The 25,981-nt window shown below is 40.0% G+C and overlaps 1 protein-coding gene across 5 annotated transcripts in view; it reads left to right on the top strand.

Moving 5' to 3' along the window:
- Positions 1-25,981, top strand: part of LOC101464840 (phospholipid phosphatase-related protein type 5) — a 67,370-nt gene that overhangs the window by 4,159 nt on the left and 37,230 nt on the right. For 3 of the 5 annotated variants that reach the window (XM_004567829.5, XM_004567828.5, XM_004567831.5), the window contains 2 exons: positions 2,242-2,352; positions 22,813-23,001. In XM_004567829.5, coding sequence (XP_004567886.1) covers positions 2,242-2,352; positions 22,813-23,001 — 300 coding nt within the window. Of the gene's footprint in view, positions 1-1,892; positions 2,109-2,241; positions 2,353-22,419; positions 23,002-25,981 lie in introns of those variants that run through there. The other 2 variants (XM_004567830.6, XM_012923742.4) reach the window with 2 other exon arrangements.

The raw sequence follows: 25,981 nt of genomic DNA, 5'->3' as shown, positions 1-25,981 counted from the left end.
GTTAACCTAACCACATGCATGTCTTTAGACCGTGGCAGTAGCCAGAGATAACCCACAGAGACATGGGGCGAACACAGAAACCCCACACAGAAAAGCTCCAGACTGGATTTGACCTTTCTCGCTGTGAGATAACAGTTTAATCATCATACTAGTAAATGAAAGAAATTTAAAAACAACTAAACATCCTATCTCATAGAACTATAAAGCAGCATAAATTGATCATGCAAATACACCACTGTATAAAAGTCTTGTGTCGCTTGTCATTTCTTTATATTTTGCCAGGAAAATGGAAAATGGTGCATTTATTCAAATGTAGAAATATAAATGAAATACAGTAAATGGTACAAAACAGAGTTTCTACAATTCTAATGAGCTTGAAAGTCAATATTTAATATGAAAACAGCCTGAACTGTCTTAAACAAGCTTTCCCTGAGACTATTTAAAGAAATAAGAAGAAAGTTCTTGAGGCTTCTTTAAGGAGATTCAAAGCTCTTCTTTGGATGCTGGCTGCCTTTTGTTCTGCTCTCTGTCAAGGCGATCCCACACTGATTCAATAATGTTGAGGTCCGGGCTCTGGGGAGGCCAGTCTATGACTGATAGTGGTCCAGTGTTTGGTTTTCTATCCAGTATGTGTTCGCTATCATTGATGTGATGAAAGATGATGTCAATCGGGCACTTTTCAGATGGTATTTCATGGTAGATCACAATCTGACAGTACTTAAATTAGGAGTACTTAAAGACAAACACCACTGGCTTAAATGCAGCCCCAAACCTTAACAGTCTCCACCATGTTTTGCAGATGGCTATAGACAGTCACTGCTGTATCGTTCTCCTAACCTCCTCCATACAACAGTGATTTAAAACAAAAATTTGGATCCATCACTTCATAGGATGCCACTGATTTTCAATCCAGTTTGTGTTTATTTGGCATCCCTCATCCATTCTCCTTGTTTCACTTTCTTAAGAATGGCTTCTTGACAGCCATCTCACCACTAAGACCTTTTCTCAAGATATGCCAGGTTTTCAGCTAATAGCTATTTCAAAATCACCTTGTTGGTGCAAAAATACTGTTTATGGCTGTGTTATCCCAGGTATTTTTATAGACTCAATTAAAGAAACAAATTAAAGTGTCAAACAGTAAAATGCACATTTGTTTCTTTGCAAAGTTGTCTGTAGACACAACACAGGTTCACCCTCTGAGTTAGGTGCCTTTTTTAAGCTTGAATGATTCATAGGTGAGTGTATGTAGCTTAGCAAAAAAGGGTCAGTGGCAAAGTTATAAAATGCACGAGAACTATTGTTATTAGAGGCAAAGTAAGGAGAAATGAGAGGTAGCTCAAAAGGTTTGCACAACACTAGATCTGAACTGAACTTCAGCAGCATGCAGTGCTTTTTAAATGTATTTTTGCTGTGTTTGAACATTGCTTCATTGTAAAGTTTATTGCAGTCTGATTGTTCAGCAAACAAAAACAGCATAAAAACGATTTTTCTAGCATGCTGACCTCTTTCTCTATGAGTAAGGCCTTGCAGAGGTTTTCTCTAGCATATTTTAAAACAAATATATTTGAAACCATCACAGGATGTAGTGATACACAAAAAACTGCACAAGAATCCGCTATACAGGCTTTTCCACTCACACACAGTCCACTCTATGATTGGCACTATATTAACTACCACTTTTTATCGCCCAGAACTATTTAGTGACTCATATTAGGTACAAAGTTGAAGAAAGTGACCAAACTGAAGTGTCAGTCTCTTTGATGGGTTTCTTTTTTGCAAATACAACATTTCAAATCAATTATTAACCACTGCCAAAGCTTAATATTGACTCTGATTCTGTCCAAAATCTCCTCAATACACGTGAGACAACGTGAGGTCAGTGTGTATACAAATAGTCAGCGTAAGCCAAACATTCAGGCTTCAAACTGCTCTAAACACTCAGTTTCAGATCATTTTCTCTACTCTTGGTTCTGTATGATGACAGTGAGAGGCAATATTGCCACAGTGGTCAGAGCCACAGTCCTGGCTATAAAGCACTGGACCCTCATCTACCTGCTGTTCAAACCTATTTGTTTGCAGGGGGCAGCCAGTCAGTGGAAAGCAGTGAGGTGAGGAGCTAAAGCAGCTTCTTTCAGACAGTGGGTGAAGCGAGTAGACACAAAGGCTCAGTATAAGGATTAGTTCAACACTATAAATCCAGTAGACTGAAGCTTTACAGAGACTTTTTCTTTTCCCCAACAGATGATGGACAGTCGCCTGTCAGCACAGGAGAGGACAATGAGGAACCTTCCTGCAGACAGAGGCTTTCAGAAAACCAGCACCTACATCGTGCCCTGCTTCCTCCTTGTGGAGGTGAGTGTGACTGTTAAGGCACATTTTCTTCAACATTTCAGCGCTTTGGTCCCTGCTGTGCTCATCAGGCTTAACTCACAACAGGACATTTCAGCTTGATTTGGCCCGAACATCATTTGGAAGCTATAACTGAAAGAAATCTACTGCAATCTAAAGGTTTAATGTGTTTTGTGCTGTGGAACAAAATGATGTGCTGTGTAGCAAGCACAGCAGAAATAAAAAAAAAAAAATGCTTTAAATTCAGCTGTGTATTTAGGTCTTGTTGGAAATTTTAGAAACCTCTGTAAGTTGGAGTCACACAGAGCAAACGGATGGAGACATAAAAGCACATTTTACAGCCGTCTGCTGGTGGATGTTCTCTTCGCTTTCTATTCCCTCACTCCTGCATCGCTTTCTGCAATCTCTTCCTGTGTTTCTCATGGTGGATGAAGAGCAAAATGTGTCCCTTGGGGAAAAAATGCATGAATTGGCTGAACCACTTTTCAATTCAGTGACTCTCGAAGGAAGTGATTGATTTTGATTAACTGTCACAAATGGGTAATTACCCCCTCGTCCATGAGTCCGTTTAGTGATAACATTCAGCACAAGGGTGAAGGGATCTGTCACAAAGACCTTTTCCCTCATATGTTCCTGCTCTTCCCACAACTCTTCTTCTTTCCCTGTAATCCCTAAATGACCCGGTGAAGCTCTCATGGATCAAGCTGCATTTCCTAATTAATTGGCCTGATTAAGAACGGAAACCCAATTAGCCTGTGCTACTGTTAACATGCTCCAAGCCTGAGGATCCTCAGAGTTACAGCAGAAATAGCAAAATATGCAAAATTAGCACTTTTTAGCATTAAAATAAGGGTCTTTGCATTTAAATTCAGCCTAGAAATATAATTTCTTACTCTTACATGAGATCAAATGTTAATGTTTAATGTTGATGAAAGCTGTTTAGTCAAGTAGTGCCATAGAGAGCTGACTAGAAATAGAGGTTTTGCAATTGACAATAGTGCCTCCAGTAGGGCCCTGTACCCTAAAAATGATATTCCTAAACAAGTAATGTACATTTTTAAATTGAGGAAAGCATTTTTTTGTGTGCGTGTGTGTCACCAACATATCTTTGATCTTTGTGTTCTTGCTTTCATAGTGTCTCCCCTTTTCAGGAAGCTAACACGAAATCGGGACAGTGTTGGGAAAATCAGGCCCAGACATTGTCCACAGGTTCCCTCTCTCATATGCATCACACAGTAGGCGCTTCGCTGTGTCAGATGTGCTCTCACTACTGGAAATACTCAATTTGGATTTGGCAAGGGGTAGCGCCTGGAGCAAAAGCAAAAGCTGTTTAATGTCTGATCCAACTGATGGGTACTTACTTACAGCTTTTTGTGCCTAAACGTAATCAAAGGGCGAGTGAAAATGAAAGTAAACAGCAAATTAAAACAGACACTAAAGTAGGTGAAATAATGACAGTGCCTTTAAATGAACCCTAGTCTCACGGATTATGTTGCCACCATTCTGCTTATCCGCCCCCTCATGCAGTCTTTATTGATCTTTTAAATTATAAGGTGTTTTGCCGGAGAGAAAATTGGTTTCTCTTGAAACATCACTGAGAAAGCAATCTAGTTATATGGGAACGTATTTTTATTTGTATTTTTTTTTGGAGACTGCTTGGCTGTTCAGTCAAGCAAAGAGCTGATGATGTATATGGCCATTTTTCTGATTTACCAACTGAGACAAACTTAAACTGACTATCACTGATATTGTGAAAAGCTGGTCTCTTTGTGGTATCCATCCATCCTTTTTCTTCCAGTTAGCCAGCTGCCATCGGTTGAGAGGTGGGGTATACCTTAGACAGGTCGCCAGTCTATTTCAGTGCTGTGGATTTGCAGTTTTAAAAAAAATTAAGCTGACTCTTTCTTTTCTACACGACCCAACCTCTTCACCTGAAACTCCAAAGGGATTTTCCTCAGCCTTGTGTTTCATCTCTCTATATGTTCAAAAACACAACAACCTCTTGAGATGTGACTATAACTTTTTTTTTATCTGCTCTTTGTGCCTCAGCCAACACACGGAGCCTGCACTGTTTCCACGCACACACCTCAGTTACCTCTCCATCTCTTTATAGCTCAAATATCTCACGATCCCTCCAGGTTTACACGCGGCCTTAAGCTTGCTTTTATTTTTCATTCATTGCGATTTAGCATTCGCTCATTCTCGGGATCCTCTTGAGGACATGTTATAATGATTTTCCACCTTTTTAAAAAAATTGTTCATAGTGCGTTTGTAATATCTCTAGGCTTGAATCTGTCACAGGTGCTCTTCACCTCCTTCTATATTCTCTTTGATGGTCTCCTGAGTACTGCCCAGTCATTCTTTACCTCTCTGCATCACTCCTATTCAGCACTCGGTCCCTTGAGTAATTACCGTACGTTGTTTGTACCATAGATTTCTCCATTATTCCCCTTTGATTGTAAAGCTTCGTCTCCTCCTCCCACTCAAAAGCCAGTCTGCTATCACAAAGTCTCTATTCTCCTCATTTTTCACCAACACTCTGTCCGTGTTTTCCCGTGAGTGTCCATCATTTCTTGGTATTTCTTTGTGTCGCTCCTCTTGGTTTTGTTCATTTGCTCCTCCTCAGGATAGATTTTGTCCTCGGTAGACCTTGTCCCCAACCTTACCTCATATCAGAATGGAGACAGGAGGGCATTACGTACCAGGGTGTGAGCGCTTCTTCCCATTTTTGCCACCTTATTACCCCATTTCTGAGGACCTCTCTTTTTTTCAGCTTAGAGATGGATTTGGAGATGGAGATTTGGTCTGACTTTAATGACTGTATGTGCACCTGAATGAATCTGCGTGCATTACAGTAGTTTAATAAAGAGCGTTTAAAATTAAATTCCCCCCTCTGCTGCATTCAGACTAAAGCAGCTTGCTGTAGCATAGCTCCCCCCGGAGGGCACACTCTCCTTTGTTGTTACATTAGCATCTCATTACCCATTTCTTTTCAATCCAAACGCCCAGTCTTATTTCCCTTCCGCTCTTGTGATCGTGTTGCCGATTCCCTCTCTCATTTCCCGCACAATCTAACTGTCTATCTATCACTGTCTGCCGCTCTATCTCTTTTATTCCTTCCTTATAATTTTATTTATTGCGATGGCCCTTTTCCTCTTACTCAGTCAGTCTCTGTCAGTTCGTCACTCCTTTTTTTTTATAAAGGCCTGTCTACCACATCTCACCGCGCTTGTCTGTATTTCTCTTCCCCTGTGATCGTGCTTGTGTCGCCCCCCCTTTAGTGATTGTTTTTTCCCTCTCTCTCTCCCTCTGCTTGATTAAAATGTGAGAACTGGCCCTATCACTTTCCTGTTAAAACAAGAAAGCGTTTACACCATTTTCCTTTAAACTGCATGTGATGAAAACAACATAATGGACAGCAGATTAGTCGTCCTCCTTCGCCGCTCTATCTCTCCGTCCTTGCTGCTCTCTTTTGTTTTTGCTTCATGCTGCTTCTGCAGCTGTGAAGCCACACAAGAGGCTGGTCTGGGGCCTAACAGAGGCACGGCTTCAAAGGATCCTCTTTAAAAAGTCATTTTGATACGACTGGCTCCTGACTTGCTTTAGACACTGGTGGGTGGGAGGAGGGCTGTTCTTTGGTGTGATCTAGGCCAGGCGGGCCTACTGTGAAAATCTGTACTGAAGTCGAGTTACATAGTATCGAAGTAGGAGTGACTATAAATTGACTGTTCTCACTGCAGCCGTCAAATAGTAGTGTTGTATCAGCTGCAACAATAGTAAGATATGATAATTATTACTGTCAACTGTTAATGTGCTGTGGTTATTAATTCATGGCACACAGCTTGTGAAGCGTGCGCGCGGGCTTTCCAGCTTTACTTTTCGGCCAGCTCGGGCTCGCTAAGCTTCCTCCTCTTCGCTCCTTCCTCACGCCTCGTTGGCTGCGTCCTCCTGTGGCATAGCAACTTCTGTAAAATAAACAGACTGCTCAGCATCAGACCACATAATATTTCAGGTCTGCAGCTTATGCTGTCTGATGATACTCTGAGGTGTTAGTTCATGTCAGCTTGCAGCTCTCATAGCTGAGCTTTTCTGTACATACACCAGTACGTGTTTGCTTAGTAATTTTTTAATAGTCAGTAATATTCATAATACAGTAATACTCGTGGCCATTGATCAGTGGGCTTTGATCAGTGGTTGTTGATCAATGGTCATGAGATTTGCATAATTAGGATTAAGGAACTGACCTCCCAGCCCATTGTTCCTTCACTTGGCTGATTTCAGTCATTATGCAATGTACTGTTTATAAGATTGGGGAAACCTGCAGTCAGTTGAGACTGAAGAAGTCACTTGGATGAGTGACGAAACGTTTCTCCCACAAAACGCTACGTCCAGATGAACAGAATCAACTTTTGGAAGGTCAGTAATACATTCAAAGGCCATCTATTTATATACATTTTGCTAATAGCCAATTGAAACTCTATTGCTTTCAAATTTGCCTTAATTCTTCATGGAATAGATTCAACAAGGTGCTGAAAACAGTCCTCAGAGATTTTGGTCCATGTCCACATGGCAACATCATAGTTGGCTGCACACCCACGATGATCTCCTGTTCTACCACATCCCAAGGTCTTCTGTTTGATTGAGATCTGGTGACTGTGGAGGTCTTTTGAGTCCAGGGAAATTATTGTTGTGTTCAAGAAACCAGTTTGAGAAGCTCAGTCCATCACTAGATGGACATAGTTTGATGTGTTGGACATGGTGGGCATCAATACTCAGGTCGGGTGTGGTGTTTAACAATGCTCAGTTGGTGTGGCAAGAAAAGAATTCTCCCGCACAATTACACCATCACCATCCTGAACCACTGATACAAGACATGTTTTAATGTGGTTTACATCAAATTCTGACCCAACGATTTAATTGTTCCATCAGAAATTTGGTCTGGACAGGGCAACATTTTTCCAGCCTTCTATTTTCCAATTTTGGTGACCTCATGTGAATTGTAGCATCAGCTTTCTGTTCTTAGCTCATAGGAGTGACATGCGGTGTGGTCTTCCGCTGCTGTAAATGGAAAATGGCCTGTATTTGTGTAGCGCTTTACTTAGTCCCTAAGGACCCTGAAGTGCTTTACACTACATTCAGTCATTCACCCATTCACACACACATTCACACACTGGTGATGGCAAGCTACATTGTAGCAACAGCTGCCCTGGGGTGCACTGCTGTAGCCCATCTTCTTCGAGGTTTGACATTCTGTGTTGATTCTCTTCTGGACGCCGAGTTTGTAACAAGTTACCGTTGCGTTCTTGTCAACTCAAAGGAGTCTGCTAATTCTCCTCTGGCATAATCAAAGCATCTGTGCCCAGAGAACTGATTTCTCTTTTTTGGACCATTCTCATTAAACCACCGCCCATTAGGCAACAACAATCTTGCCAAATCCAAAGTCAAATTTAAAGAGGTCAGTGAGGCTATTTATTAAAACTCTGAAGTTTTAATAAATAGGTGCATTTATATGCAACTGTAATAATTTACATCCTCAATCCTAAAACATACTGAGGATATCTTGCAAGTCACAAATTTTCTTGATACTGAAAGTTCAAAACATTCACAGATGTCTTTGCTTTTCCTTTCTAGCGAAACAGTTTTCACTTCTAGCATCCAAAGCAAGACAAAAGTTTTAATATTTAGGCTCTTGGTTGGTTAAGCACTGCTGTTTTTACGCTTCGGTTTGTTTACATGCATTGGGGAGTGTTCGTGCATATGTAAAAAAGTTGTGCAAAGCCTTTTTGTGTCTCAGAGGGAGCTGCGTGAAATGACTTGTCTGAAGTGATGTCACTGAGCCGGTTGTTGTTTGAGTGCGACAAGAATGAAAAATTTAAATCTCTGAATCTGCTGCATCTGTTTTGATCCTTTGTCCATCTCTGACAGTGTTACAATGCAGTGCTAAAACAGTGGAGTGCTCGCCTAATCATAATTTAGATCTCTGGTCTCAAAAAGACTTGCTCCTTCTGATATTTTCAGTATTCAGAAAAATAGAGACACTGAACACATTCCAAATACATGGTTTCATCCCTTTTAGAAACACAGAGCATAAATATCACCATAATTTCTGGGGGCAGTACTGATCCTGACAAAGACAGAGCAAACTTCTGTTTTGTTTTGTCCATCTTGTTGGATTCAGCCCCGGCATCAGTTTGCTTCTTAATATGTTATGTTATTCAGGACAGACACAAATCTAGCATCTTTTTATCGTTTCAGGTTTTAAAAACAAGTTCTCTAGCCTAGCCTAGTTTGCTTTAATAATAAACAGTGTTGCTAATACATCAGACCAACACTTGCCTCCACCAAAGCCTTCTCCTTACATGCGCTCACTTCATCCACAGTCCCTGCTGGGTATGATATCATCTCAGTACATCTTCTACCTTCAGGCAACGTGCTTGATATATCGTTTGCTTTTTTCTAAATATTTCTTTTTGGTTCATTTGTGCTAGGAAGAAGAAACACAATATTTTCTCAGATACAAAGTAATAAACATGACTAGGCTCTATTGCAGCAGCTTTGCATGATTCCCAGTTCAAAACAATCCCTGTTTAACCTGTACTGAAGTCTTGCCTGAAACAAGCCACTTTAGCTTCTCGTCTTTTAAGGTCTCCATCAACGATTGGTTGATCAGTCCCTCTTAGATTGGCAAAGGTTGGCAAATAATTGCCTTCTAATTTATAAATGCAGACAGATTGCCCAGCCTTTGCAACTGACCTAATCCAGTCTGCACCACTGAGTGCAAATCATCTGTGACAGGCATCTGCGTAAAAGGGGACCTGACTCAATTTGTTGCCCACTGGTTTTGCTCCTATGTCAAACCATGTCGTTCGCCTATGTCATTTTGCAGTTAAACTATTTGTGGAGGAATTTCTGAAGTTTTCAGCTATATGAGGTTCTGTCTGAATCTCTTTGTGTATGTAGACGGAAACAGATTTGGAACAGACAGCAACAAATTTGCAATTTTCAACCATTTCTCATAGTTATTCACTGTATTTTAAAAACAGATTGCAAGTAATTGCCACCTTGACCCATTTAATTGTAAACTGACATCAGACTGTCTCTGTGTTATCGCTGTCATCACCAAAGCTGCTTTGAAGACCGCATTTCAAAGGTAACAATATCGCCAGATCACAAGTCACAATTCTTTTGGTCCAACCACAGTTTTCCTTATGACTGTAGAATAACCCAGTTTTCTTCTGATTGGTTGGTTTACGAGTCAGAGCTGTGTGCTTGAGATGGCCATCTCATCTATTGCTGTCAGTTTATATATGACAGAAATTAAAAAGAGCATAGAGGGTCCCCATTACCTTTTCCATTAGTGTTCCTTTTCATATGTGCTTTCAGTCCAGCTTTACTTAAATTAAAACGCTCCGGTAGATTAAACGTTATTGCTAAAGTACTGTACATCCCCGTAAGTTGTTTTGTAATAGTGCTAATGATTGCCATTAACTTCTTTTTAACTTTGTTATGATCCATTTATTCACAATCAACATTTCCTCATGCCACAAAGGAAAGATAAGAAAAAAATTAATTCAGTTTCATAACATCTCTGAGCACATTACCTTTACACTAGAGCGTCATAGTTTCCTGGTAATTTTTGGGTGATGAAAAAGTGCCTGCACAGATTAATTTTTTTTTTATGTCCCCTCCCTCCTCAAGACACACACATACTCCCATGAAGACACTGTAACAGTTCATTGGCACATCATTCTCTCCCTAGTTCTCTCCTCATTATCTCTCTGACTCCATGAATAGCACCTGCCCGCCTGTCTGCTGCTCTGGGATTTCTCAATATTCTGGGTGGATGTTTGAAACACTTGTTAGCTGCGCTGCTTCCCACCTTTTATCCCTTTAGGGAGGGAGGAAGAAAGGGATGTGGGGGGGGGGGGGGGGGGGGGGGGGGTGATAGAGATCCTGTACTGTATGGATATCACAATATACCGTAGGTCCCTGTCATCTGCAGGTAATCAGTAGAGTAGCTGAATATCTGGCCAGCGGCATCAGAGCTAACTGTTTTAGAAATAGAACAACAAGATGCTGGAATGAGACTTTCAATAAAATCTGTATCTAAGATATAGTCTTTACAAACTCTTCCTTCTATTCATGTTACATGTAATTACAGGAGTCAGATATAGAGGTTGGCTCTCAGTGCTGGTTATCCATGTAGCTCTAAATAGATTCGGCTTAAATTCTAAATTGTACACACTTTTTCCAGAACACGTTAAAATCAAGTTAGATTTAAATTATTCTGCAAAAGTGCTGTTTTTTTAAAGGCTGAAGTAACAATAGAAAAGGGGGATGCATGTCAAATAACTGTTTATTTAAAAAAAAAAAAAAAGCAAATACATGTGTATATTCATAAGCAAGATAGCGTTGGCATAAAAACCTTTAACTGCACTGTAGGCTTTTATTCTGGCAGCGTGTTTGTGCGAGTGAGCCTCTTCCTTTTATTCCTCCCTGTTTGTAAGATGCGGGGGCATGTGTGCTTGAGGACTGAGGATTTCATAGAATTATGTGATTGTTCTTTGGTGTGTAGCAGTGAACATTTAAACGCACTATTCATGGATATGTAGTCCACTGGCACGAGGAAGCTCTAAATGCATTTGTTTGCTATGGGGAGAGAAAGAGAGAGACAGGGGTGAGGGAGCCAGTGAGAGACTGTGGACACAGAGAGACAAAGATGTTTTGACAGTGAGGATGATTGAGAGACATAAAAGGAAATGCAGCGAGAAGGGGAGACACAGAAAGCGTGGGTTTGAAAATTATTGAGGAAAGATGTTTTTGACAGATGACGGGGAAGGGGGGGGGGCGATTTTAAGATAAATAAACCCATAAGAGAAACAAAAGCACTGGGAGAAAAGAGAGAGAGAGAGAGAGAGAGAGAGACAGGGAAAAGAGTGGAGGACATGTGGGTGCCCCCCCCCCCCCCCCCCCCCCCCACCTCGCCACAAAAAACTGAACGCCTGCTTTGATCCTCTTCATTTCCCTTGTTCCCTTTTTGTATTTTACCTTTCTTTCACTCTCTCATATATCCTCATTTACTCTCTTGCACCTCCTCTCCTCTGTTTTCCCCTCCTCCCCGCTTCCACTCCTAGTTTTATTTCCCAGCGGCTTTGCCCGGCCGCACTCTGTGATGTACTAATGTCTCATTATCTCTTTTATCTGTCTGTTTATCTTCTTCCACTTCCACTAACCCTAACCCTCTGCTGCTTCTCCCAGTGCTCTCTTAAAGGCTCTATCCCTCTGGCTTGACCAAGGTTTTCCATCTAATCCATCTTGTAGTCCTCTTGCTCAGTGTGTTGTAATACAACCCAGTGACACCAGGCGGCAGTCAAGGCCATTTATTTGCTTGTTATCCATGCTGATTATGATTTCCTTTAGTGAGTTTTTTTTTTTTTTTACTTTGTTATCTCATATAATCACACTCATCTATTTAACAAATATGTTTTTAAGGGGCAGTGTCCCTGCGATGCATCGTATTGGTGCTCTACTTGAGCTGTTTCTGTCCCAGAGGCTGCATGCGCCCAACACCTTTGCTTTTTTTTTATCTGGAAATCTGCTGAATCTCATAGAGACGCACAGATCGAGATCTCAGCCGCTGTAAAATATTTAGTGGCTCCGATCACGTGAGCGAGTAATCATGTGGCTCATCAGGAAAACAGGAGAGGTGTTGCTGCCTCGTCTCACTCTAATTTAGGTGAAATGTTTTCAGTGAGGCTCTGTGATGTGTGTTGTAACTCTGAAGTCAACTGAAGCCATGCAAATATAAAAAGCGTTTCAGCTGAAGATGCCAGCTTTTGGTTTAGAGGTTAATTTGTGTGGATGTGTTTTTGTGTGGATGTGTTTTTAATTGTGGCTGATTAATGTTGGCACATTAAAAAAAACAGAACATTTAGCTGTTTAGTAACATATAATAAGAAGAAGGTTAAACATTTTGCAGCCACTTTATGAGAAACACCTTCACAGGCTAATGTGTGCCAGAGATCATAATCATTTGTTTTTGGTGACATTATTAAAATATGCTCATTCAGTTATATTATGTATATAACTGTGGTCGAGGTTAAAGGAGGTATTATTGAGGACCTAATGTATTTAACAATTCAATGAAAGATTAAAGGAACAGCACAACAAAGAATCAAGATAATAATTTCCTTATTAACTAAATTTACATATTTTTCTTCTGCCCTGTTGTGATGTTCATTCACACAGACTGCTTTGGTGTGGGTTGTCTGGTTTTGCAGGTATCTGCTGCAAAAATGTTTGCTTTCTCTTTAATATAATAGAACTAAATGATAATTGTACCGTGATATGTTTCATTTAGAAACAGTTATCTGTCTGCATCCGCCAGTTAAAAGAAGCCAATATTACCAGTCAGCTGAGGGAGGCAGTCAGAGGACAAATGTAAGTAAATTTGATTATGGGTTAAACTTTCCCTTTAAAAGCATACATTGTGATGTAAAACTCTTGCACTACCCCTCATTTATTTATATGAAGCTAGGAAAATAGAAAATGTATGTAGCAAGTTAGTGAAACAGGTGCTTAGATGCATACTTTATATAAGACAAAAACAGATTTTTTATCGTTTTAACAAGCTTGAAATTAAATATTTGATGTCTTTTTTCTCCAACACAGCCTTAACTCTATTGGGAAAGCTTTCTTCTTATTTCTTTAAATAGTCTTCAGGAATAATTCTCCACGTTTCTTGGAGGTGATTCAAAGCTCTTCTTTGGATGTTGGCTGCTGTTCTGTTCTCTGTCAAGATCACACTGCTTCAGTAATGTTGAGGTCTGGGCTCTGGGAAGGCCAATCCATGATTGATAGTGTTTCATTGTGTGTTTTGGATCATTGTCATGCTAACAAATGAAGCTGTTGACAGTCAGATGCTTTTCAGGTGATATTGCATGATGGATCAAGATCTGCTTGTACTTTTCTGCATTCATAATTCATCAGTTTTTAACGTCTCTAACACCACTGCCTGAGAAGCAGCCAGAAACTATGACAGAGCCTCCACTGTGTTTTACAGATAGACACTCACTTCTGCCGTCTTCTGTATATATGGATATGTTGATGACGACAATTTTCAGCTTTAAAAGATCTGTGACTGCTGATTTTTTTTCTTGAGTAATTTGCCATACCTCAGCATTTTCTCCCTGCTTCCCTTCCTTAACAAGGGATGCCCACCCTTCCACTAAAACCATTTCTGATGAGGCTTCAGTCAACAGTAGAGATAAATATTTCAGGTCCTGTGTCAGGTCTTTGCTGGATTTCTTTTCCTATTTCTTAAGGACATGACTTCCAGATGCTGTTTATCTGCTGCAGATAGCTTTTTAGGCCTGCCAAGGACACACTGCACAATGTGCTGAGATTTGCCAAGTTTGCAGCTAATAGCTATTTGGGAATCACCTTGTTAGTGCAAAAATACTATTATATGCCTGTCAAACTGTGTTATGTTTGGCATTTTTTGTAGATTCGTTTAAATAATTGGGAACAAATGCTGTGTTTTTGCAACAGGCTGCTAAGTTTTCTGTTATTTGGAGATCCAATACTACTTCATCCTTCCAGTTAGGGGGCTTTTTCATGCTTGAATGATTCATGGGTCAGTGATAAATGACATAAAAACTACAGCCTGGACTGAAAATTAGTGGGGAAAAAGCATTCAGTTAGAAAGCCTGGAGAACTAAGAGCACATTAAAACAATTACAATAAAGTCTGGCTCCTTGGAAGCAAAGGAATTAGACTTTTCCAAAGTAGATTTTATTGCAGAACATTTACATCAGGTGCAACTAATACGCATGACTCAAAAAAATTAAAAACAACATAACTAATTTATATAAATGAAGTTTCAAATGTGCAAAACCATACTTAAATATAGAAAATTATCTCTTAAATGTAGGCTTACCCAGCCTCACCCGTGCTCATTATGACTCAGTTATAGTATAGAGTGTATATTCATTTAAAAACACTGCAGACCTGCTGTTAGCAAAAAGCAGCAGCATGCCTCCAGTTCATCCTGAGCCCTGTGACATTTGTCTTCTTGCAGCAGGACGCTGTCATCTCGTCACCAGCCTCCATCCACACATTCTCACCTCCTGTAAACATGTTTGACTTTAGCAGTTGACTTTTCTGCCATCTGGCTGCTCCACACAGGCCGACGGTAGACATGCAGCAGTTATATGCGAACTCACAGTTTGGCCCCAGGAGACATTAGTGATGCCCACTCTATTTTCACCTCTAGTTTCCCTACCCATAATGCACCATTATTGTCACATTTCATTTCCCCCTTTCCAGTTAAAGGGCTTTTAGGGGAAGGAGATTTTCCTCATTTTCTGTCACGAGTCCCATATTAGTCTCTTTGATTTCTTGCTTTTTCTCCCTTTGAAGTGCAGAGGTGTAAGCATTAAGTCTTAATTACATGGTCTGATAAGTGATTTCAGTTTACTGGGTCAGATGGAAAGAGGTCAAGCTCTTGAATCTTTTGCAATTTACAAATCTGATTTAATCCCATGGCTAAATTTATCCTGACAGATTTTAGTATCTAAATCAAATTGGGTTTTATTGCATAACAGTGCAATCCCTTTTTTTCATCATCATTTCTGCTGGCAACATTGTTCCAGATTCTGAAGCAGCAGGCTAGAAATAACAAATCTATGTGATTCATAAACAGGGATGCCAATTCCTGGCTGTGCTATGATATTTACTGTACAGTACAGTACGGCTGTACGTTCTTATTTCAAAGATTTACAAGCATATAGTTGTGTTTGCATGACAGTAAGCCTTTCAAACCTCAGTGTCCACCAAGACTTAAAAAATGCATGAAATATTTAGTTTCGTCATATTTGAATTTTTTTTTAAAATATGTGAACAGAAGCCATTGTCTTATTTCCTGTCGTTGAACTGGCATTCAATGTTTCGAGGCTTTAGTGTTTTATCCTTTATAGTCTTTGAAAGATTAATTTCACATCTCTTGAAACAGACTGACAGAGCAGTGAAAGGAACACGCTTTGTGGCATAAAACCAACTGCTAATTTTCACATTCAGAGAAGATAACAAGCAAATTTATTTAGACCCTTTTTTGTGATAACATATGTGATAGCCACAGACTTTCTCTGCCCTCTTGACACTATGATTATGTGGATTCATTTCTTATAGAATATATATAATACACAGTAAACCAGCAACTTGTCACTCTACTCTTGGCACACTATCATTAGAATAGAATAGAATAGAATAGAATAGAATAGAATAAAATGCCTTTATTGTCACTATACAGTTGTACGATGAGATACAGAGCATCTCCTACTCAGTGTAAACATGCTGGGGGGGGGGTACAGTTCTGCAGCGCTATATACATATGGACAGTATTAACATAGAGAAAAAGAGATATATATATACATATAATGTACAAATATGCAAGCCGTTTAAAAAAAAAAAGTAATATGTAATAAATAGTGTTGTGTATATACAGTTGAGTTATTGCACATAGAATTGGTATTGCACAGTGGTGGTCCATAGAGGAAGTGGGAATAAAAAATTTGGGGGGGGGGGGGCTGTGTTATCGGTGCATGTGTGAGTTCAGGTCAGTTATGGCTTTGGGGAAGAAACTGTTTTTGAGTCTGTGGGTTTTTGTGCTTACACATTACTTTACTTTATCCCCTTCAGAAAGTAAATCATTCTACTTATGCATCACTCTTATTTACCACCTGAGTGATGTTGGTTTGCTTAGCAATTCATAATATTAACATTAAACCTTACGTATTGCTAAATATCCGCACAAATGCTTGTGCACAAATACTCTGAAAATAAGACGAGGATACACAAGGTCATCCTTTTAGTGTTGTTCTACTGAGCCACCAGCAGACCTGATAAAAGCAAACACAAAGAGCACTTCAAAATGCTGTGTCAACAGTGCTCATATTAAAGAGAAGGGCAACATTTACTGTACTATTTTCAATTCCGCGAGCCTGTTCATCTCCGCTTCGGTGACCTGTTGAAAATTCAGGCTCTGGCTGCTTGGTTGGGGCTGGCACACATTTGAGCATCTCTTTGGACTTTGAGGTCTATCATTACTGGCTTTGTGTTGTCATGTATTTGCAGTTTTTTGGAGACATTTCATGTTTACAGCAGTGAGTTGTTGTCGCTCACCCATTCTGCACTCTACCGTCACATTTCTTAAAATGAAAGTGAATTAATTTGAATTTTTGTCTTATCCTCCACATGATAGTTGTTGTTCTTGAAGGCGTGCAAAAATTACATATTTTATTGTTTGATTAGGAGGACTTTTGTGTGAATGCAGCTCTTAAGCCTGGTTCTGTCTGTGTTTCATTACAATTTCACCATGCTTTATTTCTATTTCCAGGCGAGTTTCCCAAATAGCCTCTAAAGAATTTAACAAAGAGCTGATAAATTACTAAGAGAAACATTGAACATTTACAAGTAGCAGATATAAATCTAGTGCAAGATACATTTTAACAAAAAATTTAAGTATGCTACTTTAAAAATTGTAAAAAAAGGAAATAAAACATTTTGTTTTATTTTGTATGTGAGAATTAGGCGGAGGTCTTATGTGTGTACACCCTGAACAAAAATGAGGACAGAATTGAAAGGGGAAGGTGTGGACCATCTGGTGAGCACTCCTTTAAGTGGGACAAACAGGTGGACCGACTGGATTCAAAGGGTGCCAGAGTCGCGACGTATTGGGGCAATAAAGAAGACATTTATTTTCAGTGGCTGCAAGGAAGACTTACTGTGTAAAAAATCAAAATTTAAGCACTTCTACTGGTTACTATTGTAGCAAAGATGTTAATGAATTTACAACGGCAGTATCCTGGTTAAAAGGCATGTGTGAAGATGACTTGTGACAGAATGACATTTGGCTTGCCATAGCCCTTCATTACCACCCTTACTACCAACTTTAATTCATCAGTGCTGTTCATGATGCTTTAGAAATAATTTTATGCAAATTAATATTCCAAGGTGACTTGTGCAGGATGTTCCTCGATGCTTATTAGAAACCATCAACTTGAAGTTGCTTTGACCTTTACAGATATTACGGCAAACTGGCAGTGCCTGCGGAATATGCAGGGATTTGGTTTCTTGTTTGTGTGTAATAAAGATGGATTAAATGTTATATATCACCTCTGAATTTGTAATCAGTAGGAATACTATGTATATTTCCTGTTTTTACCAAGTTAACGAACTTTAATTACTCAAGAATTTCAATCTGTCCAAATGCAGAACTTTTAGCCAGTTTTAGAAACTGGGGAGTGGTTTAGCAGAGACCAAGAGCTTTTGACCCCAACCCAGTCCACAAAGCACACGACCTCTTTGGCTGCTCTTGCTGCTGAATGGCCCAGAGGAGGATGGGCCTATGCAGGTTGCTCTGGCTTAGTCCTTAAAGGGCCCCATGGACTAAGGTTTGGACACCTGGTGGTCGTGAGTGAGCTCCTCCCTAATACCCTGGGTGGGTATTAGGTATCATTTTGAATTGCACTTAGTCTGGCCTCTCAATCAGAATACATTTTGTTTTGGGAAATCTTACCAGGGGCAAGTTGCCTTAGACAGTATAGCTGCTGGGATTACTTGGGCTTCAAACCCCCCTTACATCATGCCCCCTAGGTGAGATGCTTCAGGCTTCAGTCATATTCAGGACCAAGGACACTGGAGAGACTGGCTTGTGAACACCTTGATATACCCCCTTCATACACACACACACACACACACACACACACACACACACACACACACGCACACACACACACAAAGCCAGGAAAGTAAGGGGATAGGTAGGTCCAGAGCCGTTGAAGTGTTGAAATCCCGTAAGGCTTGCAATGATCTACTTTGACTTTCTCGTGAAAATTACCCCCCAAGTCTGATGGGACATATCGTTAGCTTCATAGCATAAGTGCCTAAGTCATTGACTTAGTCAAATGACTTAGGCAATTATGCTATGAAGCTAACGATATAGTACACAAACACTGACGGTTGCGTAGAGCAAAAGTAGATACCAAAATGACGCGTAATCTCCCAGGGAGGTTTTCTGCGGTTGTTTTCAAACGTTTTTTAAACTTTGATGGTTGTTCGCAGACCTCCCTCGCTCTCTTTCTCCCACTATCTACACCTCCCTGCCTCAAGCCTTCTGTTGCTCGGGCAGAAGAGAGAAATGGATGATGGAAAGAAATGTTCAACACAGCGTATCTGTGTCAGAGTTCCTGCTCAGACATGGGAATGCACCCACATGCCCACAGACACTCACGGAAACACACCCACATACTGAAACACAAACACACACACAAAGCTCATGTAAAGGGAAACGAAAAAACCATGGAGGAATAAGTTGCTTGATATTATTGGTCTATATATAAACTACAGGCTGTGTGTGTTTTTTAAAGATTTCGCTCGAATGGCCTACGTGATGATGCTCTCTTCATTTGGGACCCTCAGTGAAACGTCTCCCATAAACAGAGTTATGTAGATTACGTCTGCATATTGCCAACAGGAACAGATCAATTATTTGATCTTGTTGCTCATGAAGGGAATCCATTCATTGAAATTCAATAACTGTTTACAAAAACACTGAAGAGAAACGTGTAGACTTGCAGATCAGACAGCAGAGCTGGGTGTGTAATGAATGTTTAAATTAGGTCACCCTCTCCATCCCATCTTCAGTGCTCCTTTCTGTGTAATAAAGCAGAATAGTATCTAAGACATAACAAGCCTCCCCTTCCCATAGCATTAATCCGTGTGGGCTCTCTGTTTTCTGAAGAGCATAAACGTGTTGGAGGACGTTTCTCAGTGTTATGTCACTTTTCCAGCCATCTGCCACTGTGAAACCTTTCTCTTTTGGTGCTGTAAAAGAAGATGAAGCTCCTTCAGCACATCTCTTCATTTCAAATGAATAAATGCAAGTCTGCTTGACATTGTCGCATAAACTGAAATAGCATTTTAGAAGCTTTCGGTTAAAAGCACTCAACATGTTAAGCATCTTTTGCTCTGTGTGTAGTTGAAGTTACATTATATGCAGGAAGTTAAAGCAAGAGTTTTGTAGATGGCATGTTTGCCTTGCCAGGTGACTCCCTGAAGTCTTTACACAACAGCGAGTTTGCTCAACAGTCAGCTGAGACTGCGGGAATCCACAGCACTCATTAACTGGTCTCCAAGATGTTGCTACAGCCAGCACATTTACAAGTGACTAACTTCTCAAAGACATGTGCAAGGTGCCCATCAGTGTCTATGGCACGATGCATGGGGTTATATACACAGTGAAGCACGTTGCACTTCCAACTTTGTTGAGGATTTCATGATGCTTCACTGAAATGCAGTGAGTAGTAGCTTTTAGGGTTTATGTTTATGTGAAGTAAAACTAAATAAGTGAATCAGAAAGTAAAAATAAAGGACTTTGTGTAAAATCCAGTATTTTGTCAACCCATCTGTCCACCACAGCATCCTGTCTACATGTTACACTTGTGTGAAAGTCACACTTAATGTGAGTTTCTCCTTTTCTCTGAGTTGCAAGGATCGTGAAGATGAAATATATATGAACTACATGAAGTATAAGTTTTAATAAAACTGCTTTTCTTGAAATGGCAGAGAGCCTGTTCACTTAGTAATCCCATTGCACCAAATTTGGCTGCATTTCAACTTCAGGGAAGACTACATTTACTGGAGCTCCATAAAACCCCATTTATTATGGACTATCTCCATAATCAATAAATATATTTGAGATTTGGGCTTCCTGCCTGATTTTCTTTTAAACCTACACTATTGATATCACTAATATGACAGCAGTTCAGCAGTTTACTTTTACGGCAACATGAGGTATTGCATAAGAATGTACCCAGACCCCATTTTGTTCATTAACACCACCTGATAGATGAATGAAAGAAGGCGTGCCATTTTTCTTTTAAGCACACCAACTTTGATCACTTACGTGCATTTAAAACCTCTGGTAGTAGATCTCATGGTAAGCTAGAAAACTGAGCTTTGTAACATGTTTTATGCTGCGAGAAAAGAGAAAAGTCCAGTAATCCAAACAGAGATGTAATGAAGAAACACAGTGAAACTCACCAGTTCGACACAACAAGTACATGGGAAAACTGAAAGCTTAAATATGTAATGAGGGGAGGTCCTTTTCCATCAGGTGGAGAGCAGCTAAAAATATGAGGGCAGTGTTAGCCAAGGAGTACAAAACTCAAGCGTAGCGGTTAACGTCATTTATTTACAATAACACAAGAGTACAGCATTTCAAAAAATGGAAAAACTAACGGCGAGCTAGATGTCCCTTTTATACAGACGACATGCAGAAGTCTTGAAACACATGCTCTAGCACCAAACATCACAGAAGTCACTCTTCACCAGTCGTATCACACTGGGAAAGGCCTTCTTACTGGTTCCAACTCCTCCACTACATCCAGCACCAGTTCCACAGACAATTCCAGGGCCAATCTCATTGGCATCCATCTGGCCAATCCATCCTGTTGCTCTTGTGAAGCTCTGCCATCTTCATGCTTGTGCCACCTCTGCATATGCTCTGTGCCACCTCTGTCTGACTGCCCTCACCTCCCATCTTTTATGCAGCACTAGCAGCTGCAGATAATTTTTTTTTGATTAAGGTGTGGGTAGGAAGTAAAAGAAAAACTTCAGAATAAAAGCATGCATGCAAAATATATACAAAAAACATGGTATAAACTAAACCACTAAAAAACACAGAATAAAACATTAAAACTACTCCTACCCCAAAACAAATACAGACAAGGTAACAGGGATAGAGGACACAGCGGGGGGAAACAAGACATGGGTTAATTGAATAGAAAAAAAAAAACACAAGGGGAAGAAAAAGTGATAACGTCCCACAAAACCAAACAGACAAAAAAAACAGGAAGTAACTAAACACCAAGCACACATAGAGACTTAACAAGACATAGATGAGGCAGCATAACTGAAATGTAACCAACCGGAAAACTCTGAAGTCCAGCACATAATCAAAAACAAACAAACCTAGGAAATCATTAATAAGCTGTAATAATTATTAACTCTCAGCTGGGGTCCTTTCTTAAGATCTGCTTTGACTTATGATGTAGTACTCTGTTGTTGTGGTTGAAAACCAAGGATCTCATCACATGATTAATTTGTTCATTTATATTTTGTTAATGTGCAAATGCTAAATAGTAAAACTTTCTTCAAGTAAAATAAGAAATTGTTAGTGACAGCCACAAAAACCGCTACAATTTGCTCCTTGTCTCACTGTCCCTGAAGCTGCAAACCAGCTCAGCCTGCCAGCAGAGGCTCCTCATGTTTTGCTGCTGATAAATTTGTCCTTCGCATACAATGCAAGTCCATCTAGCAAGCATTTAGGCTGCAGCTTAAGAGGAAACTAATCAGCAGCTCTCTATATTTAAACTCACATTTTCCTTTTTCATTTGCAGTTTTTTTTGTTTCGGGCCGATCTGCGAGGGCAAGCTAATATTGCACAAACCTCCAGTTTTCAGTTGCAAATTTACAGGAGCTCGCACTGCAGTCACTTTTTTTTTCCTGCAAAGAGCGTCTGTGTGCTGTTTACTGGAGTATAAATGAATAATTAGAACTTGTGCATCTGTCTCATCTTGGGAGAATATCTCACATTTTTTGATGTGTTCTATGTTTATCATCGCCTCTTCCTGTCCTCTCCCTCACATACATACAATCTGCTTTGAAATGCTTATTTATTATTTATGTTTTAACAGCAATGAAGGTCATATTTTATGCTTCACAGCTCCTGCTTTGCATAAATCTGATATTTTATAAATGTCAGAGTAGCACAAAGTTATGCAGACTCATGTACCCTGATTCTGCTTGTTCTCATACTCTCTGCTCTTGCCCGGGTTCTTCCTTTCCCTGTTGCCTGCTCCTTCCTCACTATTCTGCTCTTTTTCACCTCTCTGTGTCTCACCCTCCACTCTCTCTCCTGCCCTTCTTCAGCTCTTCTTCTGTTCCTCCATACAGCTTTTTTTTTCTTTGATCGCTCTCCATTTGTTTCTTTACCCTCCCACTCAGCATACTGACACAGCTGAAGGGATCTCTCTCTCTCACACTCTGTCTCCCTCATTGCTCTCATTCTTCTCTCTATCTGTCTTTCTCCTTATTTGCCTCCCTCCGTCTCTATCTTTACCTCCCTCCCTCACTCTCCCTCCTTTCCTCCCTCCCTGTCATCCTCCTCCCTCGCTATCTCTCCATGCACACTTGATTCATTTTACACATTACGGAAGCATCCATCATTTTGCTCTGTGGAGGAAAAATCTCTTCTTTTTTCCCCCTTTTCTTTAAAAAAAAAAAAAAAACCCGCAACAGTATTTTCCACTTCTCTTCTTTACGGCTGTCTTCTCTTTCCCAACTCCTACACTCTCCTGTGGATCTAATCCTAAAGCTGGAACCAATATGTTTTATTTTCAGCTGGTCATCATGGCAGGGACCGTTCTGTTGGCGTACTACTTTGAGTACACAGACACGTTCCCCGTGCACATCCAGGGCTTCTTCTGCTTTGACAAAGCTTACTCCAAGCCGTACCCAGGACCAGAAGAAAACAGCAAGGCTCCACCTGTCCTCGTCTACTCTCTCGTCACCGCCATACCCACTGTGACGGTGAGTCTGTTTTCAACTTAAATTTAAAAAAAAGATACTTCCACATGTGATCATCCTGCACACATGCACACATATCTTACATGAATATACGTGACAGTCATGCACACAACATTGACCCACAGCATGTGAAATAAACACGCACATGCACATGGACAGTACCTCCTCATCTACACGTGGTGTTTATGGATTAAAACAGGGTAGCGATGCGTAGGTGTGCATCCTCGTGGACTCGCAGCTCTGTTTGTGTGGTTGCGTTCTCTGTAATAACCATGGCAACGGGCACTATATTTGTCCTCCACAGAGCAGTCAGAGATAGCTACAGTGTGCAGAAAGTCTGTCCTTATTTCCACATTGCATTAAAACAGAATAAAACATCACCTCTGAGTGGTCTGACTTATTTAGGTCTGCAAGGCACAGTTTCATTATTTTCACCTGTTACTTCAATATGCATATAGAAGCATCTTCAGTAGCTGAGTAGAATTGAATACTGTCAGTCATAATACAGCAGATCAGACCAATCAGTGTTAAAGTGCTTTCTTTTAGGCAGTAGGACATGTCTGCCTCGGAAACACATATTAGGGCAGTGCACACATAAAAAAAAAATCCTCCACACATACTTTATAAACTTACATATATCATTAGTTGGCCTGTTTTACTTATGTATCACTTGCACATTATTGTGTGTAACTGATATTTAGGTTGTGTGAGACTTTACCACCAGTTTAGGAATCATCCAAAGTTGACATGCATATCACAGATGCACAGGTGGAGCCTAGCGTGTGCTCTAATGCTTGCAGGCTCCAAGCGTCGGGGTACAGAGTGGGAGCAGAGTGGTGTGATTTTGCCTGGAGAAGGGAAGCGGCTTTTTTAAAAGTCAGAGCATCTGTGTTCTCTTTTTCTGGAAGATAACGCTCCATCCCACAAGTCTTTCTTTAGTAACAATGAAAAAGGCAGACATTTTGCAAACTTTTCCCTCAAATTTCACTCAGACTTTTAGCTACAAACACAACTCTAGCTCTTTCAAGTGACCGTGCAAACACTTGTTTTAACAAAGTATCCATATCTCGTGTGTGCGGATTCTATCTTTGATAGCTCAAGATTATTTTCAAATTCACCAGAAATTGTGCAGATTTTTCTTTTTTCCCTTTAACCCCTCTTCTTTTTTGCTGCTCTCTCTTTTCACGTACACTTGCTGCATTGTCTTGCCCAAGTTAAAATATTTATAACAGAACTCTGGAGATTTACGTTTAGTCTCTCCATTAAATGAGGACTGAGATGTTCTGACATCTAGCCCTTAGTGTGACTGAATCTCCAGAAATGCTGACACCTACACTTTCTATAATGAATATAGGAAGTTTTTTTTGTTCCATTAGAGTCCATTTATTTATTAGAATAACCCAAGTGAAATCCACAGATTTAAATTTTCTGACTACACAACCCCCCTTCCAGAGCCACTGAAGACATTTTACTGCAGTTTTTGTGAGACGAGAGATACTCCCTTTGATAAACAGTGAAATTTGAGTGCCCCTAGAAATGTCTTTGCATAACTTTGCACAACCTTTCAATGAATCTGTCACATGCAGGAATGTGTTTAGTTTAGTTCTCTGTAAGATAGGCATGTGTTGCACTGACACTCAGGGCAGGTGCTCCTCTGGCTGACACAGCATTTAAGCAGCAAAACAAAATAGTGCACTACTGTAATGAGATTAAATATGTCTGTAATGTAACAAAGAAATGCATTAGTCTTCTTAGATTCAGAGTTTTCATCCTACTTTCTAATCCAAAAATTATGCCACTTGTGTTGCATAACTTCTTCAATTATCTGCATAATGAGGAGATAAGAAAGAGAAAGAAAAGAGAGAAAGAAAACATCATGAGATGCATCAACGTGCGTGAAAAGGCTCTCTCAAGAATGTGATGGCAAAGTGCAAAGCTCTTTGGTATGTCTTTGTTTTCAGGAAAGCATATGCATTGATATGTAAGGATGGCAATTATGTAATAATGGATTTCAGGCGAGGTTGCAGAGCTATGCTAAATAAGTTAATGAGCATTAAAAGATATTTTCTATACGATTAGTAAAGTCATACCTTACATGTCTTTTACAAATTAAAAAGTGATGTTTTATATATATTGTATTGTATTTTGTATCACATATAAAGCCAAATTCTGTTCAGACGAGGACATCACCATTCAAAGTGATATAAAGTTCTGAAATGATGTGCACATCACATTTCTAAGTGCTACATGCTTAATATAATGCACTTTAACTAAACAACTCAGCTGAAGTGAAGTGAGGACCTGCTCAGCGGAATACATTTGTCTTCATCTACACAGATATGTGAGGTCAGACAGTGTCAGAGGCATGACTCAGGAATTCAAATTTCATTTATTAGGTACACCTCTTCAACTGACTGTTACCTAATCAGCCAATCATATAGTAGAAACTCAATGCATTTAGACGTGTGGACATGGTCGAGACGACCTGCTGAAGTTCAAATAGAGCATCAGAACTGGGGGGAAAAGGGCGACTACAAGCGGGTGATGGTTATTGGTGCCAGACTGGTTGGTCTGAATATTTCAGAAATTGATGATCTACTGGGATTTTCCCACACAAATATTTCTTGAGGTTTATGGGGAATGGTCTATAAAAAAGTTCTATGAGTGAAAATGCCATCTTGCTATGAGAGGTGAATGGCCAGATTAATTTGAGCTGATAGAAAGGCAACAGTAACTGCCATGTTAACCAGCAGGATTACACAGCATGTCACAAAGCTCACATCATCTCAAACTGATTTCTTGAACACGACAGCGAGTTCACTGGCCTCAGCTCTGCAACTGTGTGATGCTATTGTGTCATTATGAACCAAAGTCTCTGAGGAATGTCTCCAGCGCTTTGTTCAGACTATGCTGCGAGGAATTAAGACAAATAAAATATTTCAAGTTTTCGGCTGTTTTAAGATTAAGCAGGTCTATTCAACAC

Source organism: Maylandia zebra, linkage group LG6 (assembly GCF_041146795.1).
Source record: "Maylandia zebra isolate NMK-2024a linkage group LG6, Mzebra_GT3a, whole genome shotgun sequence".
Lineage (NCBI taxonomy): Eukaryota > Metazoa > Chordata > Actinopteri > Cichliformes > Cichlidae > Maylandia > Maylandia zebra.
Note: the sequence above shows the minus strand (reverse complement) of the source record. Positions and strands in the feature narration are given on the sequence as shown.